Source organism: Aureobasidium pullulans (assembly GCF_000721785.1).
Source record: "Aureobasidium pullulans EXF-150 unplaced genomic scaffold scaffold_1, whole genome shotgun sequence".
Taxonomy (NCBI): Eukaryota; Fungi; Ascomycota; class Dothideomycetes; order Dothideales; family Saccotheciaceae; genus Aureobasidium; species Aureobasidium pullulans.
In genome coordinates, this window is record NW_021941021.1 from 249,973 (window position 1) to 272,840 (window position 22,868).

Consider the following 22,868-nt stretch of genomic DNA (forward strand, 5'->3'; position numbering starts at 1 on the left):
CACAGCCTCGACAGAGCTGTCTTTCTTTGTGTGTCTTCTTGTATCATTACTGTCAATTTGTTCTTATTCACTCTCTATACACACTTTCGCTTTGTCGTTTTCCCAGCTAGTTGTACATTTCATCCACCATGATCTCCGTCTCGCGCAGATGGATCCTTACCTGTATCTTGGCTTGTGTAACGCTTTCCCTCGTCTTCAATGTTCTAGAGCAGGACTCTTGGACACCGCCTCCACCTCCTCCGCCAATGGAGGCCCCTCCCTTACCGCCAGACTTTAGCTGGAAGACCCTTCCCCGACAATGGCCATTAAATTCGTCTATGATCCCACTACCGACCGGGCCACCTGCCGATATTCCGCGCATTCAGCACAAACCAACCAAGGAAACCCCAGTAGAAAGATTCAAGAGACAAAAGAGGTTGGCAGCTGTTAAGAACAGCTTCAAACATTCGTGGAATGGTTACAAGAAAAATGCTTGGTTGCAAGATGAAGTCCAGCCGCTGTCTGGAGGATATAAGAACGGTTTTGGAGGTTGGGGAGCAACGCTGGTCGACTCCCTTGACACTCTTTGGATTATGGACATGAAGAAGGAATTTGAACAGGCTGTCGATGCATTGAAGCACCTTGATTTCACCATGTCTCCGTCACAGTCGATCAGTGTGTTCGAGACCACAATTCGCTATGTTGGTGGTCTTCTAAGTGCATACGATTTGAGTGAGGAAAGGTACCCTATCTTGTTAGAGAAGGCGATCCAACTTGGCGACATGTTGTACGCCTCGTTTGACACTCCAAACAATATGCCGGTCGTTGGACATTGGAACTGGTTGAAGTGAGTATCTTCCACGACGACACTAGATACCGGCTTACAATCCGTACAGAGCGGCTAAAGGAGACCTGCAATCGGCACCTTCCAATGCACTTTCTGCCGACATAGGGTCACTTTCGCTTGAGTTCACCAGACTCACGCAGCTTACTGGAGACCCCAAGTATTACGATGCTATTCAGAGGATCATGAATGCTTTCGAGGCCTCTCAGGATACCACGAGACTTCCTGGAATGTGGCCAGTCTCATTGGATGCTCGTAAACTGGATTTCACCAACGATAGAGTATTCACGCTTGGTGCCATGGCCGACTCGCTTTACGAATATTTCCCCAAGGTTCGCGGCTTCCCAAATAATACTCCATCATGACGGCTAATACAGACAGCAATACCTTCTGCTTAATGGCAGAGACAAGCAAACTCAACATATGTATGAGAAGAGTATGGCTGTTGCAAAAGAGCATCTTTTCTACAGACCACTCAACCCTCAGAACCTGGACCTTCTCATTTCCGGTTCCGTCAGACAAATCGGCGCCGGCTACGATCGCAAGAGTGAAGGTCAACATCTGACCTGCTTCGTTGGAGGCATGGTCGGTCTGGGCGCGATGATCTTTGATACACCAGAAGACTTAGATACAGCACGACAGCTTACCGACGGTTGCGTTTGGGCTTACGAGTCAACACCTAGTGGCATGATGCCCGAGATCTTCGAGGCCATTCCTTGTACAGATGATGAGGATTGTAAATGGTCCGAAGAGAGATGGTACAAAGGCCTTGTGATGGCTGTCCACCGAGTCATCAACACTAGCACAAGATCGCTGAAAGAGCAGGCTCAAGCGATCATCGACAAAGGAAGGCTCCCGCTCGGTTTTGCAAAGGTTGTCGACTCTCGCTACTACCTCCGCCCAGAGGCTATTGAGTCAGTGTTCTATATGTACAGAATTACTGGCGACAAGGCATGGCAAGATAAGGCCTGGAAAATGTTCCAAGCTATCGACTCGCATGCAAGGACCGATATTGCATATGCAGTCGTCCAAGATGTGCGAGATGAACAGTCTCAGCTTACCGACACCATGGAGAGCTTCTGGACTGGAGAGACGTTAAAATACTTTTACCTCATATTCAGCGATCCGGATCTTGTCAGTCTAGACGAATTCGTCCTGAACACAGAGGCTCATCCTTTGCGAAGACCGTCGACCTGAGATATCAGAAGAACCTAACACAGCAGTACTACAGTACCACTTTTCCTGGGATTTATAGAAAGGGCACCAATAAAAGCTACCTGAACATTGATCATTTTCGTATTGGAAGCGCGAAAAAGATTTTATGATCTTCATGTTGACCAACCAGAGATCTCGCATCGCACTCGACCAATCAGCGCCTGCATCTTCACGCCCGACGATTCAGGTCCTCCACAGAAAGCGACAAACCCGACATCATATTGTGATTGAATACAGGTAACAAGACCTGCAAAGTCGATCTTCGTGACGTGACAGGTCTACTGCAGACGCCTCTTTCACGCGCATCTTCGTCCAGCAAACCCAACAACGTGGTCCGGTACAACGATCGCGGTTCTGCCGAAGACACGGCAACGGGTACCGGAAGTGAACGACCCTGAATGTAAGGTTGTGTGGTTCAATCAAAGTCGGACGAACAAGGTCTCTTGCCTGCTGCTTGCTTGATTGATTTCTTCATCCCTCACAGGAAAATGACCTATAAATATGCACTCTTTGTGACAGGTAAGGGTACGTAGGTAGGGTGGTCAAACGATCAGGGAAAAAAGGGTTTGTTTGTTGGGCCTCCTTGTTGTTGAGGGCGGAAAGCACATGGTCTTTATGTGCGACCGACCATTTCAGTCGCTGCTCTTCCACCATATGGTCAGCAAGGTTGTTTTGTTTCCTATCATCTTCTTTCTCTTTCCTGCTTGTCAAATATAGCTGTTGTCCTTGTCAGCAATTGCCACTTTTCTCCCTTCACGAGGCAATATTTCAAAGAAGCCTGATAGTTGGCTCTGGCTGCTTTTGGTCATTTATACCAGCGAGGACACGAGTGGCAGCCCAACAACATCCAAATCTAGGCTCCAGGTGTAACGAATGATGATGCACCGCAATACCGCTGGAGTTGGCAGAAGTTACAGCTCGCCATGTATAAATCCCTCTTCCAACGTGGATGTACGGGTTCCGCGACAAACACCGATACAGACGCAAACAGACTCCTTTCTGAGTACAAGAAAGGACTCTATACCACAGCCTCAGTCAACACAATCTTTGCCAGCGCTTGAAGGTAAATCAAAGACACTCAAGCACGAGCACAAACACATTTCAACATCAACAATGTGTGAGAAAGGCATCCTCATTTGGACCTGCGGCTGCACTCAACTTGAAGACCCTCGCCCTTGTCCAAAAGCTCGCCACCGCAACAAACCCTGCGACGGCTACGGCTTCGTCTGGGCCTATCGCGACCCTATCCCCTACCACACCCACTCCAAATGCCCAACCTGCCTCCACAACGACGAGATCGCCTTGCGCAGAAGAGCGAATGAAGCGCTCCTCGTCAACTCCCACGCCTACCCTACCCTCCAATCCGTCGCCAATGGTGATGACAGCCAGAGGGTAAAAACTGGCAGACCTCGCTACGATCGCACTGCTTCTGGCACAGAGATATACGTGCCTGAAGGTTGGGTGCCAGAGATGAACAGGCTCCCAGGAAACGCAAACGAATACTCCGCTTTCCTAACCGGGAGTTTCGATCCCCTGCTGCGTCTCCCTGATACTCACATCCCACCTCCCACAGACCGCACGCAACCGCCACCGATCCTATCAGCCAGACCGCAACAATTGCAAGGACAGCAGCGATTGAGATTACACGCTCCTCCACAGTTCTGGCAAGGTCCGGTGGTTATGGAAGATGCGGAATATCCTTATGTGGAGTTCAAGGGTGCTTTGGGGGCGCAGAGGCCAGGGATGGCGGGTAGGAGGACCAGTTATACGGGTAGGGTGGCGGAGAAGGGGTGGGCGCCGCCGAGGAGTGGCACGTTGCCGCCACAGAGCGATGTGGATACTGAGCCGCCCTCGAGGATGCATTCGCCGCAGTTGAAGGTTACACCGCCGCAGAAGTGATGACGTGCGGAAGGGTCGATGAAAGAGGGTTGGAAGGATGAATGTGTATGGTTGATGACTTTTATGATGTGATGATTAGCGGAGAGATACCCATTGATTTTTCGGTTGAGTAGTGTTTTTGTGTCGACGTCTAGGAAAGATACTCTATGATCTAATGACTATTATCTTGTTGTCTATCTGTCATGGAAGGGTATATCTACATAGCAGGAGCAATCTATGCCTAGTTCTTTGCGTCTTCAATGGCCCATTGTACAGCATCGTAGACATCGTCAACGATGACCGTAGGCTTGTGAGCAGGCTCACCTCCAGCATACACGCCAGTGCGGAGCAATATGGACGACCACTTGCTTCCGAATGCGCTCTTGTACGAGTTACCGCCAGCGATATCCGACTCTGTGTCTTTGTTAGCACTATCTTTCGGTGTAGAAGATGTGTTGACTTACCAGGGTTGTCGCCAACCATGTATACCTTCCTCAAAGGCTCTATCGATTCACCAGTGTACAGGTCGTTTCTGTGTGCGCGCAACCTCTTCTCTGCAAACTCATACGTCTCGTGATAAGGCTTGCCGATAACCTTCTTCTGCAATTGCACGCCTGCATTCTGGCCTCCGGTGATGGCTGCCCATACACCCTCCAACCCTTCTCTGAAGCCTCCCTGACCCAATCGTGGAAGGTGGTATTTCGCAGCCCACCACAAATCAGGGTTTGAGAAGTAGAGTTTAGGTTGGCCATCCTGTTGGTAGCCATTGTTCGGTAGCGTCTTGTCTCCATTCTTGTTTGACAGTGTTCCCATAATTCCCTCTCTTGACAGCAAAAGGTCTGTGATAATCGTCGTGTCTAGACCCCAATCACGAGGATCGTTGTATACAAAGACAGCATCAATCTTGAGTGACTTTTCCGGGTTCTCGGCATCAATGGGAGCTGGTAGCGGTTTGGCGAACTTTTGGTAGTAGTCGGCGAAGATCTTGGTGAAGGGCCAGATGTCTGGGTAGGCAGTGACGATGTCGCCGGGAGTCACAACGGCCTTGAAACCGTACTTCTGGGCGACCAATTGGCACTTGTCGTAGTCGCCTCCTACAACGAGTACTGTCTTGTCGTGCAGCTCCTTCATGTCTGCAAAGGGTGTATGACTTTGCACAAACATGGATGTGTCCAGCTCGATATCCAGCTTCTTGCTAATTTCGTCCACCCTGTCCGACTCATGCTTGCCGCCGCCATTGGTGAGCAGGATGAAGGGGATGCGTTCGGTTTGTAGCAGCGATAGGGCTTTGTGTGCGCGAGGTAGAGGATCTGAGGAGCGGAGGAGAACGCCATCGATACTAGATGGTGCATGAGTATCAACATTGGAGAGAGGCGTAGTATGCGACATACTCAAAAGCGAAGGCAAAGTCAGGGTGTTTCGCGCCAGGCTTGGAGGTGATCAAGGTACGCGACCATTGTGCTGAGCAAGTCGGTTGGCACCATTTCGATAACAATGAAGACCTAGCAAGGCTTCTCAATGTAGATGTTGCTTTCGTCGCCATGTTTGCTGTGCAGTATGGAGGTCAAGGAGTCATCTCTGGCTGTTCGCCGATAACTCCATAAATCGATCTACGTCACTGTTTTGGCTCACCAAACTCAGAAACACTTTTGTGCAACGGGTATACCACTTAACTTCGACATCTTCAGCACAATTTAGATTGGCTCGCAGGTGTATCTGCTAGAACAAGGTACACCTTTTGTGTGACATGAATGGAACCATCTCACTCCAATGGCTAGTATCACATGCAGGATGAGCCACCTGCCTGCCGACGTCATGGCTGGCGGTTCGCCAACCACCCATGTCGGAATAGCAATATATAAATCAAGAGCAGAAGGCGAGTGATTCCTGTTCAAACTTTGATCTATCAAGTCTCTCTATACTCATACAACTCATCACTATCACTTCTTGAAGAGTAAGTAAACAACAACCGTCTGACCTCGGCATGTGTTAACATTTCATCAAGTCCTACAATGGCTTTCGGAGATGACAAGAATTCTGGTGTTGCTGGAGGTGTGACTGCTGTTACTTCCACAGTTGGCAATGGAGTTGGTGGTCTCCTAGGAACTGTTGGCGGTGTGACTGGGGCAGCGGCCAGAGGAAGTAAGTCATGAACCTTTCTCGGTCTCCGGATACATGCTGATAGATGCCTCAAGTTGGTGGTACTGTGACTGGAGTCACAGGCAACGCTGGAAAGCCGCTCGGCGATGCTTTGACTTCGCTCGGAAATGGTGTAGAAGATGGAACCAACAGTATCAAGAAGGGTGTAGAGTCAGCTGGTCAAGGCAAGAAAGCCTGGTAGAGAGAAGCGACCACGGAGTCTTCTCTCTTCATGAATCATGACTTTCTTTATGTCTCGAATACCACTCTGATTGTTCAATACCCATCTTGTCTTTCTTACACCCTATGCTATCCAAACCGAGGTGATCGACGTGGGAGCGATGGAAGCAGGCAATCTGCATCCTTCCGCGGGGACTGTGATCGTCAACATTTGATAACCAGCCAACTCCTATTTTCTGATTGTTTCTTTTTATCGCCATTCATCAAGCCCCGAGTTCCATCAGTATACAACAGCACTTCAACATACCTAGCATGGTGAGTGTGACAGAGAGGCCGTATCTAGTTGAACAACAACCATAACCATGCTAATTCAAGTAGTTGAAAGCAGGAGATCCCTTTGTTCAAGCAGAGCTATTGAACCTGATACACGCAATCGCAACTCTGGTCAAATGTATCGCATTCTATATTGTGATATGTGCATTGAAGTTGCTGGTGGTTCACGTCCTCAAGGTGGACCTTGGGCCTGCAGCCGAAGCTTTTGTCAAAGAATTGCGAAACCACGCCAAACCACCAACGTTCCATGCGCAAGGTGGAACTTGGCCGAACGAGGACGCAGGACAAGAGAAAAGAGAAGCTTGAAGAGGTTGGACAAACATGTATCATAGCATAGAGGTCTGTAATGGCAGAAGATGGTCGAATGTGCATGCAGGTCGTATGACCCTGTCGGCCGAACAGGATCGGCAGGATGTCGGCAAGGCTTCAGAGTTCCCCCAAAGGTGGAGAGATGTGCGGGACTCCCTTGAACGACGTATCTTGGCGTAATAGGTCATTGCTGTATAGCATCGTCAGTCACCCGGGTACATGACAGCGCCCGATGGTTTGAAAGAACAGCCCCGGGGTTTCTGGAAATCGCAAGATGGCGCCGAATGGCACGGGTCGAAAGGGTGAGCGCCGCTGTCCGAAAGTGATGGACCCGAGAGCGAGAGCTGACCCTCACCAAAGCCCCGGCCGGTGGGAAGTCCAAAGCATACGACTTTGTGTCGCGGTCGTTATTGAACGAGGCTCTTGGTACCGACGCGAAGAAGCAGACTCTCAAGATGAAGGACGATGTCGTCAAGAGGTTGCCCAAGGCGTCGAAGCCAGGCAACTGGGACTCGGATGTCGTTGGAGGTGAGTCGCATGGTGCGCTGCGTTGGTCGACTGGATACTGATACGCTCTACAGGTGTCGAGAAGGATACGAGCGGAGTCGTGAACCGCGTACCGATGGATGTCGCGCGCGCCTTTGCGACCGGCCACCCCATGCAAGACATCCCCGACGTCGTTCGCTGCAACCATTGCAAGCGCCCCGTACTTCGACACAAAGCCAAGGCTCACATCGAAGAGTGCATCCAGAAGAAGCAAGAGAAGCAACGCAAGAAGAAGGAAGCAAAGGACGCCCGCGACGCCGCTGCGCGCAGAGCCGAACGTGAAAACGACAACAGCGAATCGGAAGAGGAAGAAGGCATGATGGCTTCCAAGACTGCCGGCAAGAACGACGGCACATCAGGCAAGAAGCGCAAGGCCGAAGACATGACCGAAGGCGGAAAGAAGAAGAAAAAGAAGGACGAACCCAAGGCCAAGGCCCCTCGTCCCAAGGCCCCCGTCGACGTCGAGAAGCAGTGCGGTGTTCCTCTCGCCAACGGAGCCCAGTGCGCACGCAGTTTGACATGCAAGTCCCATAGTATGGGTGCCAAACGCGCTGTGCCGGGCAGAAGCGCTCCTTATGACAAGCTGCTGGCCGAATACCAGCGCAAGAACCAAGCCAAGCTACAAAGTATGTTGCACTTCAACTCACTCTTGCTCTTATCAATCCATGCTAACTTCCACGAAAGAGCAAGCTCTTGAAGCACAACAGCCCTACCAAGACGACGAGTTCGCCCACGCCGGCCCCATCGACTCAGACGAAGAAAAGGATCAAGTTCTTGCCGCCATCGCCCAATCACGACCCCGTCCACTCTGGCAATCTCAGCCTGTTCAGCGCAGGCGCAAGTACGAATACGTACGCATCAGAGAGATGATGAGCAGTGCTCTGAGCGGTAAAGGTGCTGGCCTCTTCCGCACCGGTCCCCCTCCTGAAGAAGACAACATCAATCTCATCAACGGCATGGACCCCATGATCGCAACTCCGGACAACAGCGACAGAAGAATGAGTGGCGTGCAACGCACCATGGCAGGAACCCATTCTCGCAAGACGAGTGGTGTCCCATGAGCACAGCAGACCAACATACATGACTAGGAAATTGGCGTTTTAAGGCTCTTTGGGATGGCGGTTTATTACAGAGATACCCATTTTTCTTTCACTGACGAGCAAAGGAACGAGGGTTACTCCTACTCTAGCAGTAGGCAGATTACACGACGAATGCATGTTTCTTTTGTCCCAATTCTTTGTCCCTTCGTCCGAAAGTCTCTTCTCAACACATTCAAATACCCACGAAGCTGCAAAGCCAGATGTTTTGCCATCTTGTATGGTCGAGGATAGATTAAACGTGGCTATCGGTTTCAAGCTTTGAGGCAGTCAACGGTGATGCTTGTTTTCAACGGCCGTCGAAATCAACATCAACAACAATGAGGTTTGACATCGTCGCGCGCCATCATGCCGCATCCTTTCTCTCATTATCGTTCGCCCTGTGTGACAGACAATCAACGGATGCTAACCTGGCCAATCTTCACAAAGGTGTGTCACATCAGTCCTTGTTAAAGACAGCATCCCGCCTTCCTACCCTCAACATATCATTTCGGCATACAAACGATCGGCAGTTGAAACGTCTTTCTATCGACTGCCTTCTCGAACTTTTTTTCTCCATTTCTCCACTGGAGAATCTAAGTCAGACCTGCCTCGAGTTCAATAGTGAGCACGCATTGGGATCGATCTTACCTGCCACTGGCTTGCCCCTGACAAGGTCATATGGTAGACGGCAACCTACTTGCGTGGCTTTTCGAAAAGATGTAAGTATTAAAGACCACCCTCTACGTCCTGTGTTCTCTTTGCATCCCATCCCATCCCATCTCTTCTATCCTTCTATTCAGAATGCGAACCGCTGTTGCTGCCTTCCCCTTCTTCTCTTTGGCACTCGGTGCTGTTAATTGGAGTGCCTTCGAGTCATGTGTGACCGAGAGTGGCACTGCGTCTGTCAAAAGCGTGTCGACGTCCATGTCCACCACGACGGTTCAACAGCCTGATGTCGTTGTCAAGCATACTTTCCATCCCCAACATCTCGTGACGCTTCGACCTTTCACGAAGACATGGACTCGTACATTCCAGGAAACGGATACCGCTGTTTCCACCATCACCGTTCACTTGACACACACTGAGCTGGTGCCAACCTCGACCATCGTAAACACCTACACTCAGACCCATGTGTCGAACATCTACACCACTGTTCCCGCACCTGCTGGCTTCCTGCCCGTTTCAAACACTACAAACTCTGGGTACCCCAAGGCTCAGTCTCTCAGCAGCTCTTCCATTGTCGTGTCTTCGGCAGCATCCAGCACTGTATCTTCCAAGTCGAGCGCTGCTCCCTCTTTCACCGGCACTGCTGCTGCCGGGTTCAACTCAACTGGTTCGGCCTCTGGCGGCAGCTTGAGTGGCTCTGCTAGTGTGGATGGTTCTGCAGACCTCGATGCAAGAGGTCTCAGGAATATCAAGCAGTTTGCACATGCTGTTCACTGCTTGAAGAGTGTTCTCGTCCAGAAGACTGTTGACACCACTATCACCGGAACCACACAGACAAGCACTCTTGCACAACCTACATCCACAATCACTGTCAGCACCACAAGCACCACCATGGTTCAGCCAAAGTTCGGCCGTGGCAAGACTGTCTACACCACAGCCTGGACGACTGTCACCAAGAACTACAATGCATACTCGAACAAAGTCGTGACTGCTGAGGTTACATCGACCGTCAAGGCCTATGCTGCATGCCAGACCAACAATGTGCTCAGCTCAGTCACTTCCATCTCTGGCAAGGCAAAGTACAAAACCACCGTCGCAGGCTCTGCCCAGCAATGTTGCGAACAATGCCAGCAGTCGAGCAACTGTGTCGGATCTGCCTACCAAGCCCTGCTTCCTCTCGGCGGCCGCTGTTTGATCTACATTGCTGACACCTGCCCGGCTCAAAGTGCAAACTCTCTGCAATACACTCCTTCCAAGCTGTCTTTCGGAAGCTTCACCGTCAGCAATGGTGTTTGTGGCTACATGTTCTCTGCCGGTGGCCAGGTTGCCGCTCATGGCCACGGCTGGTAGTCGATGATCTAAATGAACATTCCATAGACCAAGATTGCCGAGATACGAAGTCCATCTACATAATAATTTATAATATATTCTTATCGCGATATAGTGTTCGGAGTAGACCGCGTGATCTTACAGTACATAACACAATGCTTTTTACTTTCTGGCGACCCGAACTTTTGTAATCGATTCACATCTAGCCATCAGGTCCTTGAGCCGGTTGACACGACTCGCACCTTCCTGATGGCGCAGAACTCCGAAGCGCATCATCCGCAGTCACGGCTGAGAGCGGACGGGGAAGATGTTGGAGAGTGAGACACGCCGTTCACAATTGCACCATCACCTCAAACGAAGTGTCCACATTCGTCCCTACACTTGTTCATTCCAAATGTCGGTCTCATGGCGGTAGCGCGATGGATGAAAACATCCAAAGTTGTGTCGTTGAGGATTGAATCGCGACACTCGTGTCAGTGTAGATTTCGGGAGATCTCCACGCAAGAGCATGCATCTCTGCACTGACCTCTCATGCCCTTTCCTCCACAGATCACGGCAAGGCCTTCAGGCGGCTCTGCTATGACTGTTCCGTACCTTGTATCATCTACCTACGACCTGATATATGTGTTCGCTACCGCAGCGCATGATATGAGTGCCGGGGTCAAGCAAATTAGACTCGAAAAGTCCGCCCTTCTTGTTCGCACCTTCTCCTTTGACAGGCACCTCAGGGTCCAGCCACAAGAAGCACAAGTCGGGTCTGTTCTTACAAACAGAAACCCAAGTCAGGAAAGAAGGATGAGGTTTCACCAACAGCCAACTATAAGAATATGATACTGGCAACAGCGCCAAGGTGTCTCCTTCTCATCAATGATGGAAGCCTCTACGTACAGTACTAAGGCCGCGCGCCCAGCCATATCAGCGAGTAATTGCAGCCACAATTTATCTTGGATCTCCTTGCCGCTAGATCGCAATATATCCACTACGCTACGGCAGATGGTGTGCCACGATTCGTGGTGCTCCGTTCACGAGTCATCTAAACATGCAAGCAAAAAGTGTCTAGAGCAAAGGCCTCTCAACCCAGAAGAAGGAAAAAAGCGTTTAACAGTTGCTCGAGCCTCGAGCATGAACCATCCCTTCGCTTGTTTCGTCGATCGAATGTTTAGTACGGCCCGCATAGGCACGTGGAGATGGATCATGGATGTCGATGCGTTCGTGCATGAATCTTTCTTTGCCTTCTAGCTGATATAAGGGCTGGGTCCCCGCTGGCACTGCGTTCTTGTGGGCGGCCGTCAAAATGTACTCGGGTTTGTCAGACCTGAAGACTTTGATCACTCAGCTGAATGCAACTCAGCAAGCCAATTTGCTAGAGAGCATTTTTGCAGGTGAAAGAAAAGCAACTCCCGATGTTGATCTTGCTCCTCCAGTGGTCAGGACGATATGGATTTTGCTTGCGATGTCCACGCTTGTGGTGACCACTAGATTGGCAGTCAAGTACCGAACGACTCGCCGGCTCTATCTTGATGATGGACTTATGGCAATCGCTTTGGTAAGTCGTAATGCGCAACTGTGAATGCCATGTATACTGAACGGATCACCAGATACTCGCTTGGGTCCACGCTGTCTTTTTACAAGTTTCTTTTAACAACGGGCTTGGCCGTCATGTCTACTACCTGGAGCCCGACCATAGGTACAATGCACTCAAATATGGATTCATTTCTTTGGTATGGAGTTATCTCTGTCCTATGTTCGGCCGTCTTAGCTTTTGCGCGTTCCTTCTCTGCGTTGCCCATACCGACCCTAGAGCTAAGAAGTGGCCTATCTGGACATTCATTGTACTCCAGGTCTTGATCAACGTCACGGCTGCCATTCTTCTCTTAAGCACCTGCGGATCTCATCTTGAGGACCTCTGGATGTTGAACATTGGAGCCTATTTTAAGTACTGCTTGGACATTGATATTCAATCCAACTATGCTTACTTTGCCGGTGGTAAGTACAACCATGATTGAGCCAATTAAGAAGCTCTGTACTGATTCATACTAGCCTTCAATACCCTGACGGATCTTTTCCTGACTATCCAGCCTGCGATTCTAATCATGCACACCAAAATGCGGATGGGAAACAAAGTCGGCGTTGCTTCTTTGCTTTGTTTGAGCATCATGTGAGTCGTTCAAAACCTCATACTAGAACCACATACTAACATATTCTCCGACAGTGCCATGATTGCTGCCATTGTAAGGACGGTAGCCGCGCATACACTGAGCGACATCAGTGACTATACCTGTATGTGCATAGCATAGTCTACAAGGATGACATTATGGCTGACGACATACACAGACGACCTTACACCTTTCGTAACATGGGTTTCAGTCGAGCTCAATGTCGTGCTTACTGTCACATCACTGCCTCTGTTACGCCCGCTCGCTAGGGAAACACGCGAGAGGACGGCTAGACTTCTATCAATCAACCGCAAGATTAAAGAGCCCTGGGATGACACCATTTCGCTAAGAAGCATGCACACGGGACAAGAAGATGTGGAGAGCAAGACGGGGGCTGGTGTTGGCGTGACCGCGCTCGGCAATCACTCAAGAGATGGCTTCGCATCACAACAAGACCCGGAAAGTGTCATTCGTACCGTCGAAGTGTCAATCAGCTACGAGAAGAATGATTCGCCGTTGATACATGCCGCACTGGTTGGCTTGGTGCAAGGACAAGCGATGGAACGTCTGGCTGGCCGATGATTCCTGAAGGGCTTGCAATTTCCTTTGTCGCTGCTATGTCTAGCTAATTGATGTATTGAACGGCCTAAAAGCATGCCGCTTGCAACATTTACCCATCCTTGTTTCTGACCGACCGATGCGCGTGTAAAGTGCCGTGTTGAGGACACGTTTGCCATTTGTGGCCAACTTCGTCAAAAGCTTCCCTGATTTCAGACTTTCTGGTATACGGGAACAACAACAGCCAAGGCTTGCTTGGCCGTGTCTTTAAGCATGATTCTTAGTCGTCATGTGAGTTCTGTCATTGAGGCTTATGACCGTTGGGTTGCTGAAGCGATGACAGGTCCAACCTCCAGCAGCTTCGAGTGGCTTGACAACATGAGATGAGGCTTGCGTGGCAGGGCAAGAAGCAGCTGGACCAATTGACGTCGACGAGCTCCGAAAAGCAGGGAAAAAGAATGACATGGAAGGATTCAAACGGAAAACTTGAAAGCCAAAATCTAGACTCTCGTAACCGAAGCGTGCTCTGACGAGGCTCTGACTATCTATTCCTGCCTTTGAACCTTGAGCCAAGGTTAGCAGGGACAATCCCATATGATGGTGCGCGTTTCAGCATCACAACTTGGACAAAGCAGATTATCACAGCCACAAAATCAAGGAAAGGCTGAATGGAAAGGCTTCGAAGGAAGATGATGAAAGCCTCAGCCCACAAGTTGCAGCTTCCAGCCAAAAAAATCCGGGACGCGGGGCAGCAAGTTCAGGAGCTGCCATGACGTGTGCTTCCAAGTGGGGTAGGTACATCATAGCTACCTAGCTGTGTCTTTTGCACCATCACGACGACATTTATAAAGAGACTTCAATTCCCTTCATCAGGTACTTTCTCATACCATACTCTCTTCTGACATTCACATCTCAATACCATCAACACAACTTGCACACACACCCCTTTCTTCAATTACAACCACATACGAATCACACATCATGACGAACGTTCCTGGTAAGTCTACCTCTGAGCTTCATCAAGCTTCAAGCTCTTCCAGACCTCAATTCATAGCTAACGCACTCTCCAGCCCATCTTCCCGGTGATCTTGGCGAGCATGACCCTCGCCGTGAGGCCCACCCCCATGGCAACGAGCCCGGATCTGGTGGCCACGAAGTCAAGCTCGGCTCCAGCGAGGCCAAGGGCCTTGACAGCGGCGCCACTGCTGCTGAGCACAGCAGAAACAACGACCCCAGATCAGACAACACTGCCGCACACGCCCTTGAGGGTGGCAGCACCGAGACCATGGACCGCCAAAAGCGTCAGCACAACACCAGCATCCCCGGTGGCCGCACTGGCCATGACGGTGTTGATGACCACCTCACCCGTGGTGGCTACGAGCAAGAGAACACTCGCGGTACCGGCCTCACCGGCAACCACGGTTCGCACACCGGCTCTGGTTTGACCGGTTCTTCCCACACCGGCTCAGGCCTCACCGGCTCGAACACCACTGGCTCCGGCCTCACTGGCTCCCACACTCACCACCACGGCTCGACTGGCTCCGGTCTGACCGGCGGTCTTTCGCAGTCTGGCACTGAGCCCATCTCTGGCACCAGAGGCTCCGGCATTGGCGGCGCTCCCTACGATGCTGGCAACCTCCAGTCATCTGGTTTCAGCGGCTCTGACCCTCAGGAGCGTCACCAGCTCCACCACGGCACTGCCTCCCACGGCCATGACTTCAGCCACAACCACACCACCCGCACTGGCGAGCTCCTCGACCCTGCCAGCGGTAGAGACACTGGCATTCCCGGCTACACCGGCGGTGCCTCTGGACTCACTGGTTCAAACACCCACGGCACTGGCTTGACCGGTTCTCACACTGGTTCCGGTCTCACCGGCTCGCACACCGGCACTGGCCTCACTGGCTCATCGCACACCGGTACCGGTTTGACCGGCTCATCTCACACCGGCTCTGGCCTTACTGGCTCATCCACCACTGGTACCGGCTACGGCCAGACCGGCTCCCACACTGGTGAGGGCATCCTCCGCGAGGGCGAGCGTGCTGTCCACACTGGCACTCACGGTTCGACTGGCTCTGGCTTGACCGGCTCTCACACCGGCTCAGGTCTTACCGGTTCATCCCACACTGGTTCGGGCCTTACTGGCTCGCACACTGGTACCGGTTTGACCGGCTCCAACACTGGTTACGGCCAGACTGGCTCCACCGGCGAGCGCCTCAGAGAGGATGTTCGTGAGGGTGAGCGCGCTGTTGGCTCTGGCACCCACAACACCACTGGCTCCGGTCTTACCGGTTCCACCACTGGTCACCACGGCTCAACCGGCTCTGGCTTGACTGGTTCCACCACCACCGGTCACCACGGCGAGACCACTGGTGAGCGCCTCAGAGATGACGTCCGCGAGGGCGAGCACGCCACTGGCCACAACACCACCGGTACCACCGGCGAGCACAAGAAGGCTTCGCTTCTCGACAAGTTGAACCCTCTCAAGGACTCTGACGGTGACGGCAAGAAGGGTTTCATGAAGTAAACTTCTGGAACATCAACACAGATACCCCCATAAAGCACGATTAGTCATGACCGATACTTTAATGTAGTATAACGAACCTTTACTGAATGAATCTTAACTTCTTCATCAAATAACTCGTTTCCCCATTTCGAATTGTGATGCTTTCTTATTTCCTCTCCTGAAGTTAGTACAATGTACCTGATCAAAGCCAGACAGGCTTCTTCAAGCCTTACCGATCGATCAGTGCGAGCCTGCCATGTCAACTTAAACCTTGACACTTTTTGACACCCTTCCATTTCGCTTCGGAGGTTCCATGTCGAACAGGGATCAGGCGTCTTGTATCTTCGAAACAACAGCGGCAGAAAAGGTTCCATAGAAAAGGAAAGACTTAGGGTTTGTCAAAGTAGTCCGGAGATGTCCTCCGGTCCAGGCGTGCTGCCACACGGGTGTTCGTTCTCGGCTATCATCTGCACATACCCATTAGAAGCCCTAGAGTCTGTGGGTTCGAGAGCCACTTTATCAGAGAAAGTGAGATAGATTAGAATATGGCTTGGAGTTTTCTCCAATGTCGGCAGGTGAGGGAGGTAGGGGCTAGGATTTGGCGAACTGTTGGGGTGTGGTTCGGAAGGTGAAGGTGCCAGGGTTGTGAGATTTGGTGGAAGGTCGATGGTGGTTGGTGGTGGTGGTTGATGTGGGAGAGGACCAATCTTAAGGGTACTGGGCAGATTTCTGGAAAAGTAGTATGAGAAAGTCAAGATGCACATCTGATAATGTAGACGATAATTCACAGCCTTGTTCCAAAGAGTTGAATATCACTCTGAACATTGTCATGATTTCAATGCTCTGTAGAAATGAAGCCGCATGCTTGAAGCGACGCCGAACTTGGCATCACATCTTTGAACTTCATTCTCGCACAACCACGCCGCTGTTCACTCAGTGGTCGGAATGCCTAGCATCCAGGACAGCATCAACTCAATCAAAGACCAGATCAGCGATCATGACTATGCGCGTCAGTCGCACGAACAAACACAGCGCGAACATGAGCGCATCCTGGACGAATATGACCGTATGACGCGCCACCGTTCAACACGCATGCGCGAAGAGAAGGACACCCATAGAGAGCATAGGAGCGAGAGACGTAGATCCAGGTCACCACCATCCATGCGCTTTCGTTTCAAGGATGGCAAGACCAGCAGTGGCAGTAGTGACAGGCGCAAGAGCAAGCATCGATCACACAGACACAGGCACCGATCCAGGCACACCGACGAGGATGAACCGAGCATAAAGCAATACACCGCTCACCCCTCCTCCCGTCCACGCGATCCTACATTCCTGGACCCTTCTCTCTCAGCGTCACCTCAACCCGAGCCAAACACCGCTCACGACCACGTAGACCCCGACTCTGCCTTTCGCGAATCTCTGTTCGACGCCATGGCAGATGATGAAGGTGCCGCTTATTGGGAAGGCGTATACGGGGATTCAATCCACTCATATCCTCGCCCTTCTGTCAAAGACGATCAAGGTCATCTGGAGAAAATGACAGACGATCAATATGTCGAATACGTCAAGGCTAAGATGTGGGAGAAGAAAAACCCGGAGTTGCTCCGGGAGCGACAAGCTCGGGAGGAGCGCGAACAAGAAGCCCAGGATGGAAGATCGAGGAAGAGAAGACATGACAGCGAGGACGAGTACGAGGAAGACTTCGAATGGGTCGGCAATGAAGAGAAGGGCTATGAGAAGAGGTCTACACGGACACGTCGGTCGAAGCCAGATACTCGAGATGTCCCTCGCGACAAAGGTTTCATGTCCGATGTCGACGCTGCTCTTGCACGAGGCGCCAAACGAAAAGAAGCAAGGAAATGGCAGCAAGCCTGGTCCTCTTACCAACAGCGATGGCAACATCTCAAAGCCAACACCGCACAACTCGAAGGCGAAGATTTACTCAAAGCCATCCCTTGGCCCGTCCAATCCCTCAGCTCCCAAGATGTCTCAAAACAGAATGTTGAAGACTTCTTCTCAAATGCTCCACTGGATTCCGAAGAGATACGAACCAAAACTCTCAAAGATGAAAGTGTCAATTGGCATCCTGATAGATTTCAACGTCGTTTTGGTGGAAGCAATGTTGATGAGGAGACGCTCAAATTGGCTACGAGCGTTTTCCAGACTATATATGAGATGTGGGAGCGTACGCGACCTGCGAAATGATAAAAGGCTTGTTTCCAAAGTAGTAAGTAGCATCCATACACTACTTTCGACACAATCAGTTTTACGCTGTGTCCGACCACCATTTCATCTTTTCGTCATAATGATTCCAGCCCGAATTCTTCTAGCAATGAATTACTCAAAATCAACGCACGGCCAAACTCGTGCTTCTGCATGTTTGGAGCATGCCACGCACATGCTTCAGATCTGTCATATATATGCCAGCTCAGGGCACAACTATCATCAGTCCTACAACGCCTTGTATGACGATGCCACGTGCGATGGCACGCGCACTGCATTGTTATAGTAACGAGAAGGCACGATCAACCTCTGAGGTACTCGACCTCATTGCTGGACCATCTCTCTTGACCAAATAACTACAAAACCATTCATCAAAACTTCCTTGCACTACCAAAAGGACTTCAACAAGACATCTTCTTGACCAAAGCGTCTCTTGCACAAGACACTCGTTCGCCAAGATATCCCGAAATCGAGTATCAATACTCTCAGAGATCGACGAGTAGATTCCAGAATCAAACAGAGTCCCGGCTCCAATTTCACCAAGTACGCCCTTCTCATCAGCGAACCCATCCCAATTCCTAACCCTTCCTAGCCTATCCCATCCACCAAACGCACAATGTGTCGCGCAAGAGATACCACTTACACCGTCTGCGGCTGCAACAAACGCAGTACCGACATCTGCGCAAAAGTTCGCAGAGAGGGCGCAGCCCATGCATCCAACCACATGCAGTGGTGCTCAAATTGGCAGGACAATTCTATCATCGTCAAGGAAGTCAGCAACAAGAGATGTCATGCTCATGAGAAGAAGGCACTTGAAGAGGCTGCCGAGAGAGGTGAAGAGGCCGCTGCTATGCAGGAGGATTGATGGTTCGATGTTGTCAAAGATTGAAGAAGCGAATTGACGGGAATGATCGGAGCATCAGAAGATGATGGAAGACGAAAGGAAAGCTAAGGGGTTGGTTTGGTATTATGATTGCATGATGTTGCACATGACGGATTTACGAGAAGCATGATGTTATGACAACGACGATGAAGAAGGAATGGGATGCACAAATGGTTGCAAGAAAACAGCATGTGTGTTCAAACAGAAAGAAACTACAAGCATGTTTTCAACTTCTCTTATTGTTTCTCTCCCAACGTCTCAATGCCATTTGGTGAGCTCTGTCTTCCGTCGAATGCTTCTCTCACACCCAATGGTCACGGCGAAGTAACCCTCATATGCAATCATGCTGTTCCATGGGACCGGACAACAAGCAGGCGTCCATGTCAAGCTATATCCTCTTTGTGTATCTCAATTCCAGCACCTCGTTCTTCCTCCTCATCAAGTATACCCAACATGCTTCAACCCCTCAATCATCCCTCCACTCATCATAGCCCACCTCAAAACATTAGTCCCCTGAACCTCTCCCCCAGCAGCAACCCTGAACCCCCTAACAAACTCCTCCGCAACCCTCAGCCCCTTCAAAACACTCTTTCCCTCCACCGTCTTTTCCATCTCCTCCACAATCCACTCCGCCAACACCGCTTCCTCCCCAGAACCCAAGATATCCCTATTGATACCGCCAGAATATTTGACCAACTGGCGTAATGCAGCGGCAGCTTGAGCGGCAAATTCCCTGTAGCGCAAAGGCCCTTGACAGAATGTGACATGTTGTTCGTGTTTCGGCAGTACATCTGCAAACTCCACAAACACTTCTACCCATTTGATCAATTCCTCTATACTCAATACACCCCTACTGACATGTTTAAACCTCAGTTTCCCCAACCTACACCCCTGCTCTCTCAACCACTGTAATGTTTTTCTCAAACATTTTACTCCATCGTCTAGAGGGGAGCGTAAATCGTAGATGAATTCGTGGTTGAGGAAATGCAGGTGTGATGTTTCGTTTCTGAGTAGGGAGCAGGTTTTTGATAGTGGGGGAGATGTCCAGGTGTTGTGTCCGCAATATGTTGAGAGGAGGAGTGGTTGGGAGGGACCCAGGACGTAGGAGTAGATTTGGAGGCGGAGTTCGGCGGGTAGAGTGAGCAGGGTTGGTGTGCTTGTGCTTGTGCTGTAGAGCGTAGAATCCATTTTTGGAGCCAGCAACAAGAACGATGTCGAATACTCTAACGTTAGGTACGAGTATCAAACGGGAGAGGTAGATTCAGAAGATAGTGATTTTGATAGATCAAGAATAAGGTAACAAACAAAATAGTAGTAGGGTAGATGGACAACTACTTATCAGATCAAGATTATCGCGCAAAATGGCCTGATCAATCTGATAAGATTTACCCGTTGCGATATCGGCCTTGCGTGCGCCCTTTTCCTTACTCAATCGACTCCTCTTCTTTCTCGCGTCCCGGACCCGAAAGAAGAGGTTGGGACGCGTATGATTCTGTGGAGCCGGAATCTTAGATTATGAAGACGTGTCGTCAATGCTTGTTGATGGCTGAGAAATGGCTGCAAATCGTTCAGACCAATGAGTCGTCCGGTGAGAGAGAGGCGGAACTTTGCTATGTTTGTTTTCGTTCGACATGATCTTTCACTCTCTCCGACGTCCGGTATGGGCTGAAAACTGCTATAAAAAGGCGCAACGTCTTTGAGATTGATAATGTCTCTAGTGAGAGTATGAATTCGTCAAGTTATTCTAGCGAGGTAGCACGACCTATGATATCTAGTGATAGTAGGTTTGATTGCCACCGGTACCATGTGCCAATCCCTTTGCATGAATTGCATCAATTCGTCAAGTATACTACTATCGTCAGTATCGAGTGCGTATGACGATAGCACTTTCCTGAGAAATGCAGGCACCTTCTCCCCTGCCCTTGACGCGCTGATGGCATAGGCGTACCCGAGTCTGCGCAGCAGACCCACGGCGTGACCGGCGAAGCCCGTTTGGTCCATTCGAGAATCCTTGCGAAGAGACTGACTGTATGGAGCCGTAGTACAGATGACAAGCAAGGCCCAAAGACACATAGGTTCAAATATTGTATCCTCGAGTATGCTCAGATCGTTGCTGGGCGGCTGTGGGGATCCAGCTCGAAACGATTCGTTGTTCGCGTGGTATGTACTGTGCTTGCGGAGTACCGTACAATAGACCGCCATGTGTAGAAGTCTGTGCGCGGTGTCGAGTACCTCATCGTCAAAACAACCTTGCACAGGTGAGAAAGTGAGCACGCGAAACTTGTTCACATGCCAGTCCTCGATTTCCTCCAGAAAGCGTTGTAGTCGGTTATCGGAAGCCCTCAAGTATTCTCGTACTCTGGCCAGTATGTTCAGTAGCGAGGGCTGCATGATGGATAGACTCGCAAGTTCGCTGTATTTTGGCGGTACAGTTCCATAATGGTACCTGTGTTGAGCGTAAGACACTTGATCTCCAGCCCATAATAAGGTAGGGAGATGTCTAGCAAAGACAAGGCCGTCGTGACAGGATCTCTTCAACATTAAATCCAGACAAGGCGGTTGATCGGAGAGTGGCGGTACGTTGTCCATACCGGTCACCTTTTTTATACGCTCAAGGAGAATCCATGCAACATTGAGATCACCATACTCGACTTCGAATGCTGCCAAAGTACTGACGGCAGTAAGTGCTATCCAGTCGTTGTTGCCGTACATTTCGATTTGGTGGCTGATGGCTCGGCAAGCATGGTCGCGGAGATAGGTGATGAGATGAGATTCCCGGGGATGTTGTCTAGTGAAGGTTTCGTAGTAGAGAGCTCCAAGTAGGAGCGGAAATAAGAGAGCTCTATGTTGTTGAGCTTGAGGCCAGAGTTCGTCGAGCAGGACGTGTCGAGACGGCTGCCCGACTGTAGCGTCAATTCTGGAATCGCGTGGTGCGATACAAGTCAAGTCTGGAATCGGTTAGTGAGCGTTGTATCATGATTCACAACACGAGTTACGCACAGATATCAACGAGTCTTCCAAGAACCGGATGTCTGCAGTTCCAGCATTGAACGTGATTGCGGCTTGGATGTATGTCGACTGAAAATAGAGGCGTGAAAGGCAAGCGTGAATTGTCCGAGAGAACCAACTGTTCCGCATGACGGTCCATCCAAGGGTTGGTGAAGCGAGTAGGCGAGGCTTTGACTAGACTTTCGGGATCACATTCGGGCAGTCTGACATCCCGGCACCATCTTGCGTAGCCCGGTTCATGCTCAGGGCTACTCTTAGAGAGATCCGTTCGAAGAGCAGGAACATCATGTATATCGCTGAAGACTCTGAGACCTTCTTCGTAGAGCAAGATGTAGTCCAGGTCCGAATGGTTTTCCATGAACGAGGCTTCTTTTTCGCCGTGCGACCGTCGGACCATTTCCAGAGATCTTGTCCTTGAAACAGCCTATGTTAGTTGATCCTCTGGGAGAATGTCGATCGGATCCATGGGGTATTTCGATTGAAGTGTATGATGCTTTTTAGAAGATGTTGCCTTAATGCAATGTTTGTTGATGGTTATGTTGATGGTTATGTTGAGATGGAGATGCAGAACAAGAAGAGGCCAGTTATCCCACTAGCATGAGGCAGGTGCTGAGTTAGACCTCGTGGCATGCGGGAGATGACATCAAGCGTGCGAAATCTTTCTTATACAACGCATGCCAACTCTAGCTCTGCCCAATAGCGATATTCTTGTTAGCCACTGAGATACACAACGATATTGAGAACCCGACGAAGGTATGCTGAAAGCCGGCCTTTTCTTCTATCTCGTTGGATCTTTTTCAATTTCTTGGAGAATTTGTGCATTTCTATAGCCAACTCGTTGCAGTATCTGGCGCTTGGAAGAAGGTAGCAACAGGAAGGCGTCACGGAGGTCAAACACACAAGACTTTGCTCGTTGTACAACGGACTCGGTGGATATTACCTTCCAAATGGTCCTTTGTTGACATCAGCTACCACATATTTCTCGAGCTTGAATTGTCAAGGACAAAGGAGGACACTTCACCAGTCATTGCTCTCG

At 50.4% G+C, this 22,868-nt stretch overlaps 13 protein-coding genes across 13 annotated transcripts; 9 read left to right on the forward strand and 4 right to left on the reverse strand.

Moving 5' to 3' along the window:
* Positions 1–245: 245 nt before the first annotated feature.
* On the forward strand, positions 246–2,020 carry M438DRAFT_263226 (class I alpha-mannosidase; the record flags this gene model as incomplete). Its single annotated transcript, XM_029899871.1, has 3 exons — positions 246–826; positions 876–1,155; positions 1,205–2,020. The coding sequence occupies 3 exons, from the start codon at positions 246–248 to the stop codon at positions 2,018–2,020; spliced, it is 1,677 nt and encodes a 558-aa protein (XP_029765335.1).
* Positions 2,021–2,801: 781 nt separating this feature from the next.
* On the forward strand, positions 2,802–4,047 carry M438DRAFT_1875 (uncharacterized protein). The gene has a single exon (XM_029899226.1). It carries the CDS (start codon positions 2,912–2,914, stop codon positions 3,935–3,937), a length of 1,026 nt encoding a protein of 341 aa, XP_029765336.1. The 5' UTR covers positions 2,802–2,911; the 3' UTR covers positions 3,938–4,047.
* On the reverse strand, positions 3,914–5,540 carry M438DRAFT_401323 (HAD-superfamily hydrolase). The gene is made up of 3 exons (XM_029909533.1): positions 5,308–5,540; positions 4,381–5,255; positions 3,914–4,330 (listed from the first exon to the last, which is right to left on the reverse strand). The coding sequence occupies exons 1-3, from the start codon at positions 5,457–5,459 to the stop codon at positions 4,158–4,160; spliced, it is 1,200 nt and encodes a 399-aa protein (XP_029765337.1). The 5' UTR covers positions 5,460–5,540; the 3' UTR covers positions 3,914–4,157.
* A 63-nt stretch (positions 5,541–5,603) lies between these two features.
* On the forward strand, positions 5,604–6,341 carry M438DRAFT_340968 (uncharacterized protein). Its single transcript, XM_029904385.1, has 3 exons — positions 5,604–5,870; positions 5,922–6,058; positions 6,112–6,341. Exons 2-3 carry the CDS (start codon positions 5,929–5,931, stop codon positions 6,255–6,257), a joined length of 276 nt encoding a protein of 91 aa, XP_029765338.1. The 5' UTR covers positions 5,604–5,870; positions 5,922–5,928; the 3' UTR covers positions 6,258–6,341.
* Positions 6,342–6,499: 158 nt separating this feature from the next.
* On the forward strand, positions 6,500–7,095 carry M438DRAFT_340969 (uncharacterized protein). The gene is made up of 2 exons (XM_029904386.1): positions 6,500–6,550; positions 6,614–7,095. Exons 1-2 carry the CDS (start codon positions 6,548–6,550, stop codon positions 6,872–6,874), a joined length of 264 nt encoding a protein of 87 aa, XP_029765339.1. The 5' UTR covers positions 6,500–6,547; the 3' UTR covers positions 6,875–7,095.
* Positions 7,052–8,656, forward strand: M438DRAFT_340970 (SCA7-domain-containing protein). Its single transcript, XM_029904387.1, has 4 exons — positions 7,052–7,179; positions 7,238–7,405; positions 7,459–8,049; positions 8,108–8,656. Exons 1-4 carry the CDS (start codon positions 7,152–7,154, stop codon positions 8,482–8,484), a joined length of 1,164 nt encoding a protein of 387 aa, XP_029765340.1. The 5' UTR covers positions 7,052–7,151; the 3' UTR covers positions 8,485–8,656.
* Positions 8,657–8,957: 301 nt separating this feature from the next.
* On the forward strand, positions 8,958–10,607 carry M438DRAFT_340971 (uncharacterized protein). Its single transcript, XM_029904388.1, has one exon. It carries the CDS (start codon positions 9,304–9,306, stop codon positions 10,516–10,518), a length of 1,215 nt encoding a protein of 404 aa, XP_029765341.1. The 5' UTR covers positions 8,958–9,303; the 3' UTR covers positions 10,519–10,607.
* A 1,165-nt stretch (positions 10,608–11,772) lies between these two features.
* M438DRAFT_340972 (uncharacterized protein) lies at positions 11,773–13,300 on the forward strand. The gene is made up of 5 exons (XM_029904389.1): positions 11,773–12,043; positions 12,096–12,483; positions 12,538–12,655; positions 12,710–12,777; positions 12,832–13,300. The coding sequence occupies exons 1-5, from the start codon at positions 11,792–11,794 to the stop codon at positions 13,233–13,235; spliced, it is 1,230 nt and encodes a 409-aa protein (XP_029765342.1). The 5' UTR covers positions 11,773–11,791; the 3' UTR covers positions 13,236–13,300.
* A 798-nt stretch (positions 13,301–14,098) lies between these two features.
* On the forward strand, positions 14,099–15,853 carry M438DRAFT_340974 (uncharacterized protein). The gene is made up of 2 exons (XM_029904390.1): positions 14,099–14,208; positions 14,282–15,853. Exons 1-2 carry the CDS (start codon positions 14,193–14,195, stop codon positions 15,736–15,738), a joined length of 1,473 nt encoding a protein of 490 aa, XP_029765343.1. The 5' UTR covers positions 14,099–14,192; the 3' UTR covers positions 15,739–15,853.
* A 93-nt stretch (positions 15,854–15,946) lies between these two features.
* Positions 15,947–16,591, reverse strand: M438DRAFT_1963 (uncharacterized protein). The gene has a single exon (XM_029899303.1). The coding sequence runs from the start codon at positions 16,479–16,481 to the stop codon at positions 16,116–16,118; it is 366 nt and encodes a 121-aa protein (XP_029765344.1). The 5' UTR covers positions 16,482–16,591; the 3' UTR covers positions 15,947–16,115.
* A 40-nt stretch (positions 16,592–16,631) lies between these two features.
* On the forward strand, positions 16,632–18,004 carry M438DRAFT_340975 (uncharacterized protein). The gene has a single exon (XM_029904391.1). The coding sequence runs from the start codon at positions 16,663–16,665 to the stop codon at positions 17,920–17,922; it is 1,260 nt and encodes a 419-aa protein (XP_029765345.1). The 5' UTR covers positions 16,632–16,662; the 3' UTR covers positions 17,923–18,004.
* Positions 18,005–19,018: 1,014 nt separating this feature from the next.
* Positions 19,019–20,011, reverse strand: M438DRAFT_308348 (uncharacterized protein; the record flags this gene model as incomplete). The annotated part of the gene is made up of 1 exon (XM_029902338.1): positions 19,019–20,011. The coding sequence occupies one exon, from the start codon at positions 20,009–20,011 to the stop codon at positions 19,262–19,264; it is 750 nt and encodes a 249-aa protein (XP_029765346.1). The 3' UTR covers positions 19,019–19,261.
* A 652-nt stretch (positions 20,012–20,663) lies between these two features.
* M438DRAFT_330184 (uncharacterized protein) lies at positions 20,664–22,190 on the reverse strand (the record flags this gene model as incomplete). Its single annotated transcript, XM_029903288.1, has 3 exons — positions 20,664–20,672; positions 20,732–21,771; positions 21,824–22,190. The coding sequence occupies 3 exons, from the start codon at positions 22,188–22,190 to the stop codon at positions 20,664–20,666; spliced, it is 1,416 nt and encodes a 471-aa protein (XP_029765347.1).
* Positions 22,191–22,868: the final 678 nt, after the last annotated feature.

Bases quoted from the DNA above. Each gene is read 5' to 3' on its own strand.
- M438DRAFT_340970 (XM_029904387.1), top strand. From the start codon at position 7,152: ATGGCGCCGAATGGCACGGGTCGAAAGG. The intron at 7,406-7,458 runs GTGAGTCGCATG...TACGCTCTACAG, and splicing joins GGACTCGGATGTCGTTGGAG to GTGTCGAGAAGGATACGAGC. The intron at 8,050-8,107 runs GTATGTTGCACT...CTTCCACGAAAG, and splicing joins GAACCAAGCCAAGCTACAAA to AGCAAGCTCTTGAAGCACAA.
- M438DRAFT_340971 (XM_029904388.1), top strand. From the start codon at position 9,304: ATGCGAACCGCTGTTGCTGCCTTCCCCTTCTTCTCTTTGGCACTCGGT.
- M438DRAFT_1963 (XM_029899303.1), bottom strand. From the start codon at position 16,481: ATGTGCATCTTGACTTTCTCATACTACTTTTCCAGAAATCTGCCCAGT.
- M438DRAFT_401323 (XM_029909533.1), bottom strand. From the start codon at position 5,459: ATGGCGACGAAAGCAACATCTACATTGAGAAGCCTTGCTAGGTCTTCA. The intron at 5,256-5,307 runs GTATGTCGCATA...TGCACCATCTAG, and splicing joins GACTTTGCCTTCGCTTTTGA to TATCGATGGCGTTCTCCTCC. The intron at 4,331-4,380 runs GTAAGTCAACAC...ACAAAGACACAG, and splicing joins CATGGTTGGCGACAACCCTG to AGTCGGATATCGCTGGCGGT.
- M438DRAFT_340975 (XM_029904391.1), top strand. From the start codon at position 16,663: ATGCCTAGCATCCAGGACAGCATCAACTCAATCAAAGACCAGATCAGC.
- M438DRAFT_340972 (XM_029904389.1), top strand. From the start codon at position 11,792: ATGTACTCGGGTTTGTCAGACCTGAAGACTTTGATCACTCAGCTGAAT. The intron at 12,484-12,537 runs GTAAGTACAACC...GATTCATACTAG, and splicing joins CTATGCTTACTTTGCCGGTG to CCTTCAATACCCTGACGGAT. The intron at 12,778-12,831 runs GTATGTGCATAG...CGACATACACAG, and splicing joins CGACATCAGTGACTATACCT to ACGACCTTACACCTTTCGTA.
- M438DRAFT_340968 (XM_029904385.1), top strand. From the start codon at position 5,929: ATGGCTTTCGGAGATGACAAGAATTCTGGTGTTGCTGGAGGTGTGACT. The intron at 6,059-6,111 runs GTAAGTCATGAA...AGATGCCTCAAG, and splicing joins TGGGGCAGCGGCCAGAGGAA to TTGGTGGTACTGTGACTGGA.
- M438DRAFT_1875 (XM_029899226.1), top strand. From the start codon at position 2,912: ATGATGATGCACCGCAATACCGCTGGAGTTGGCAGAAGTTACAGCTCG.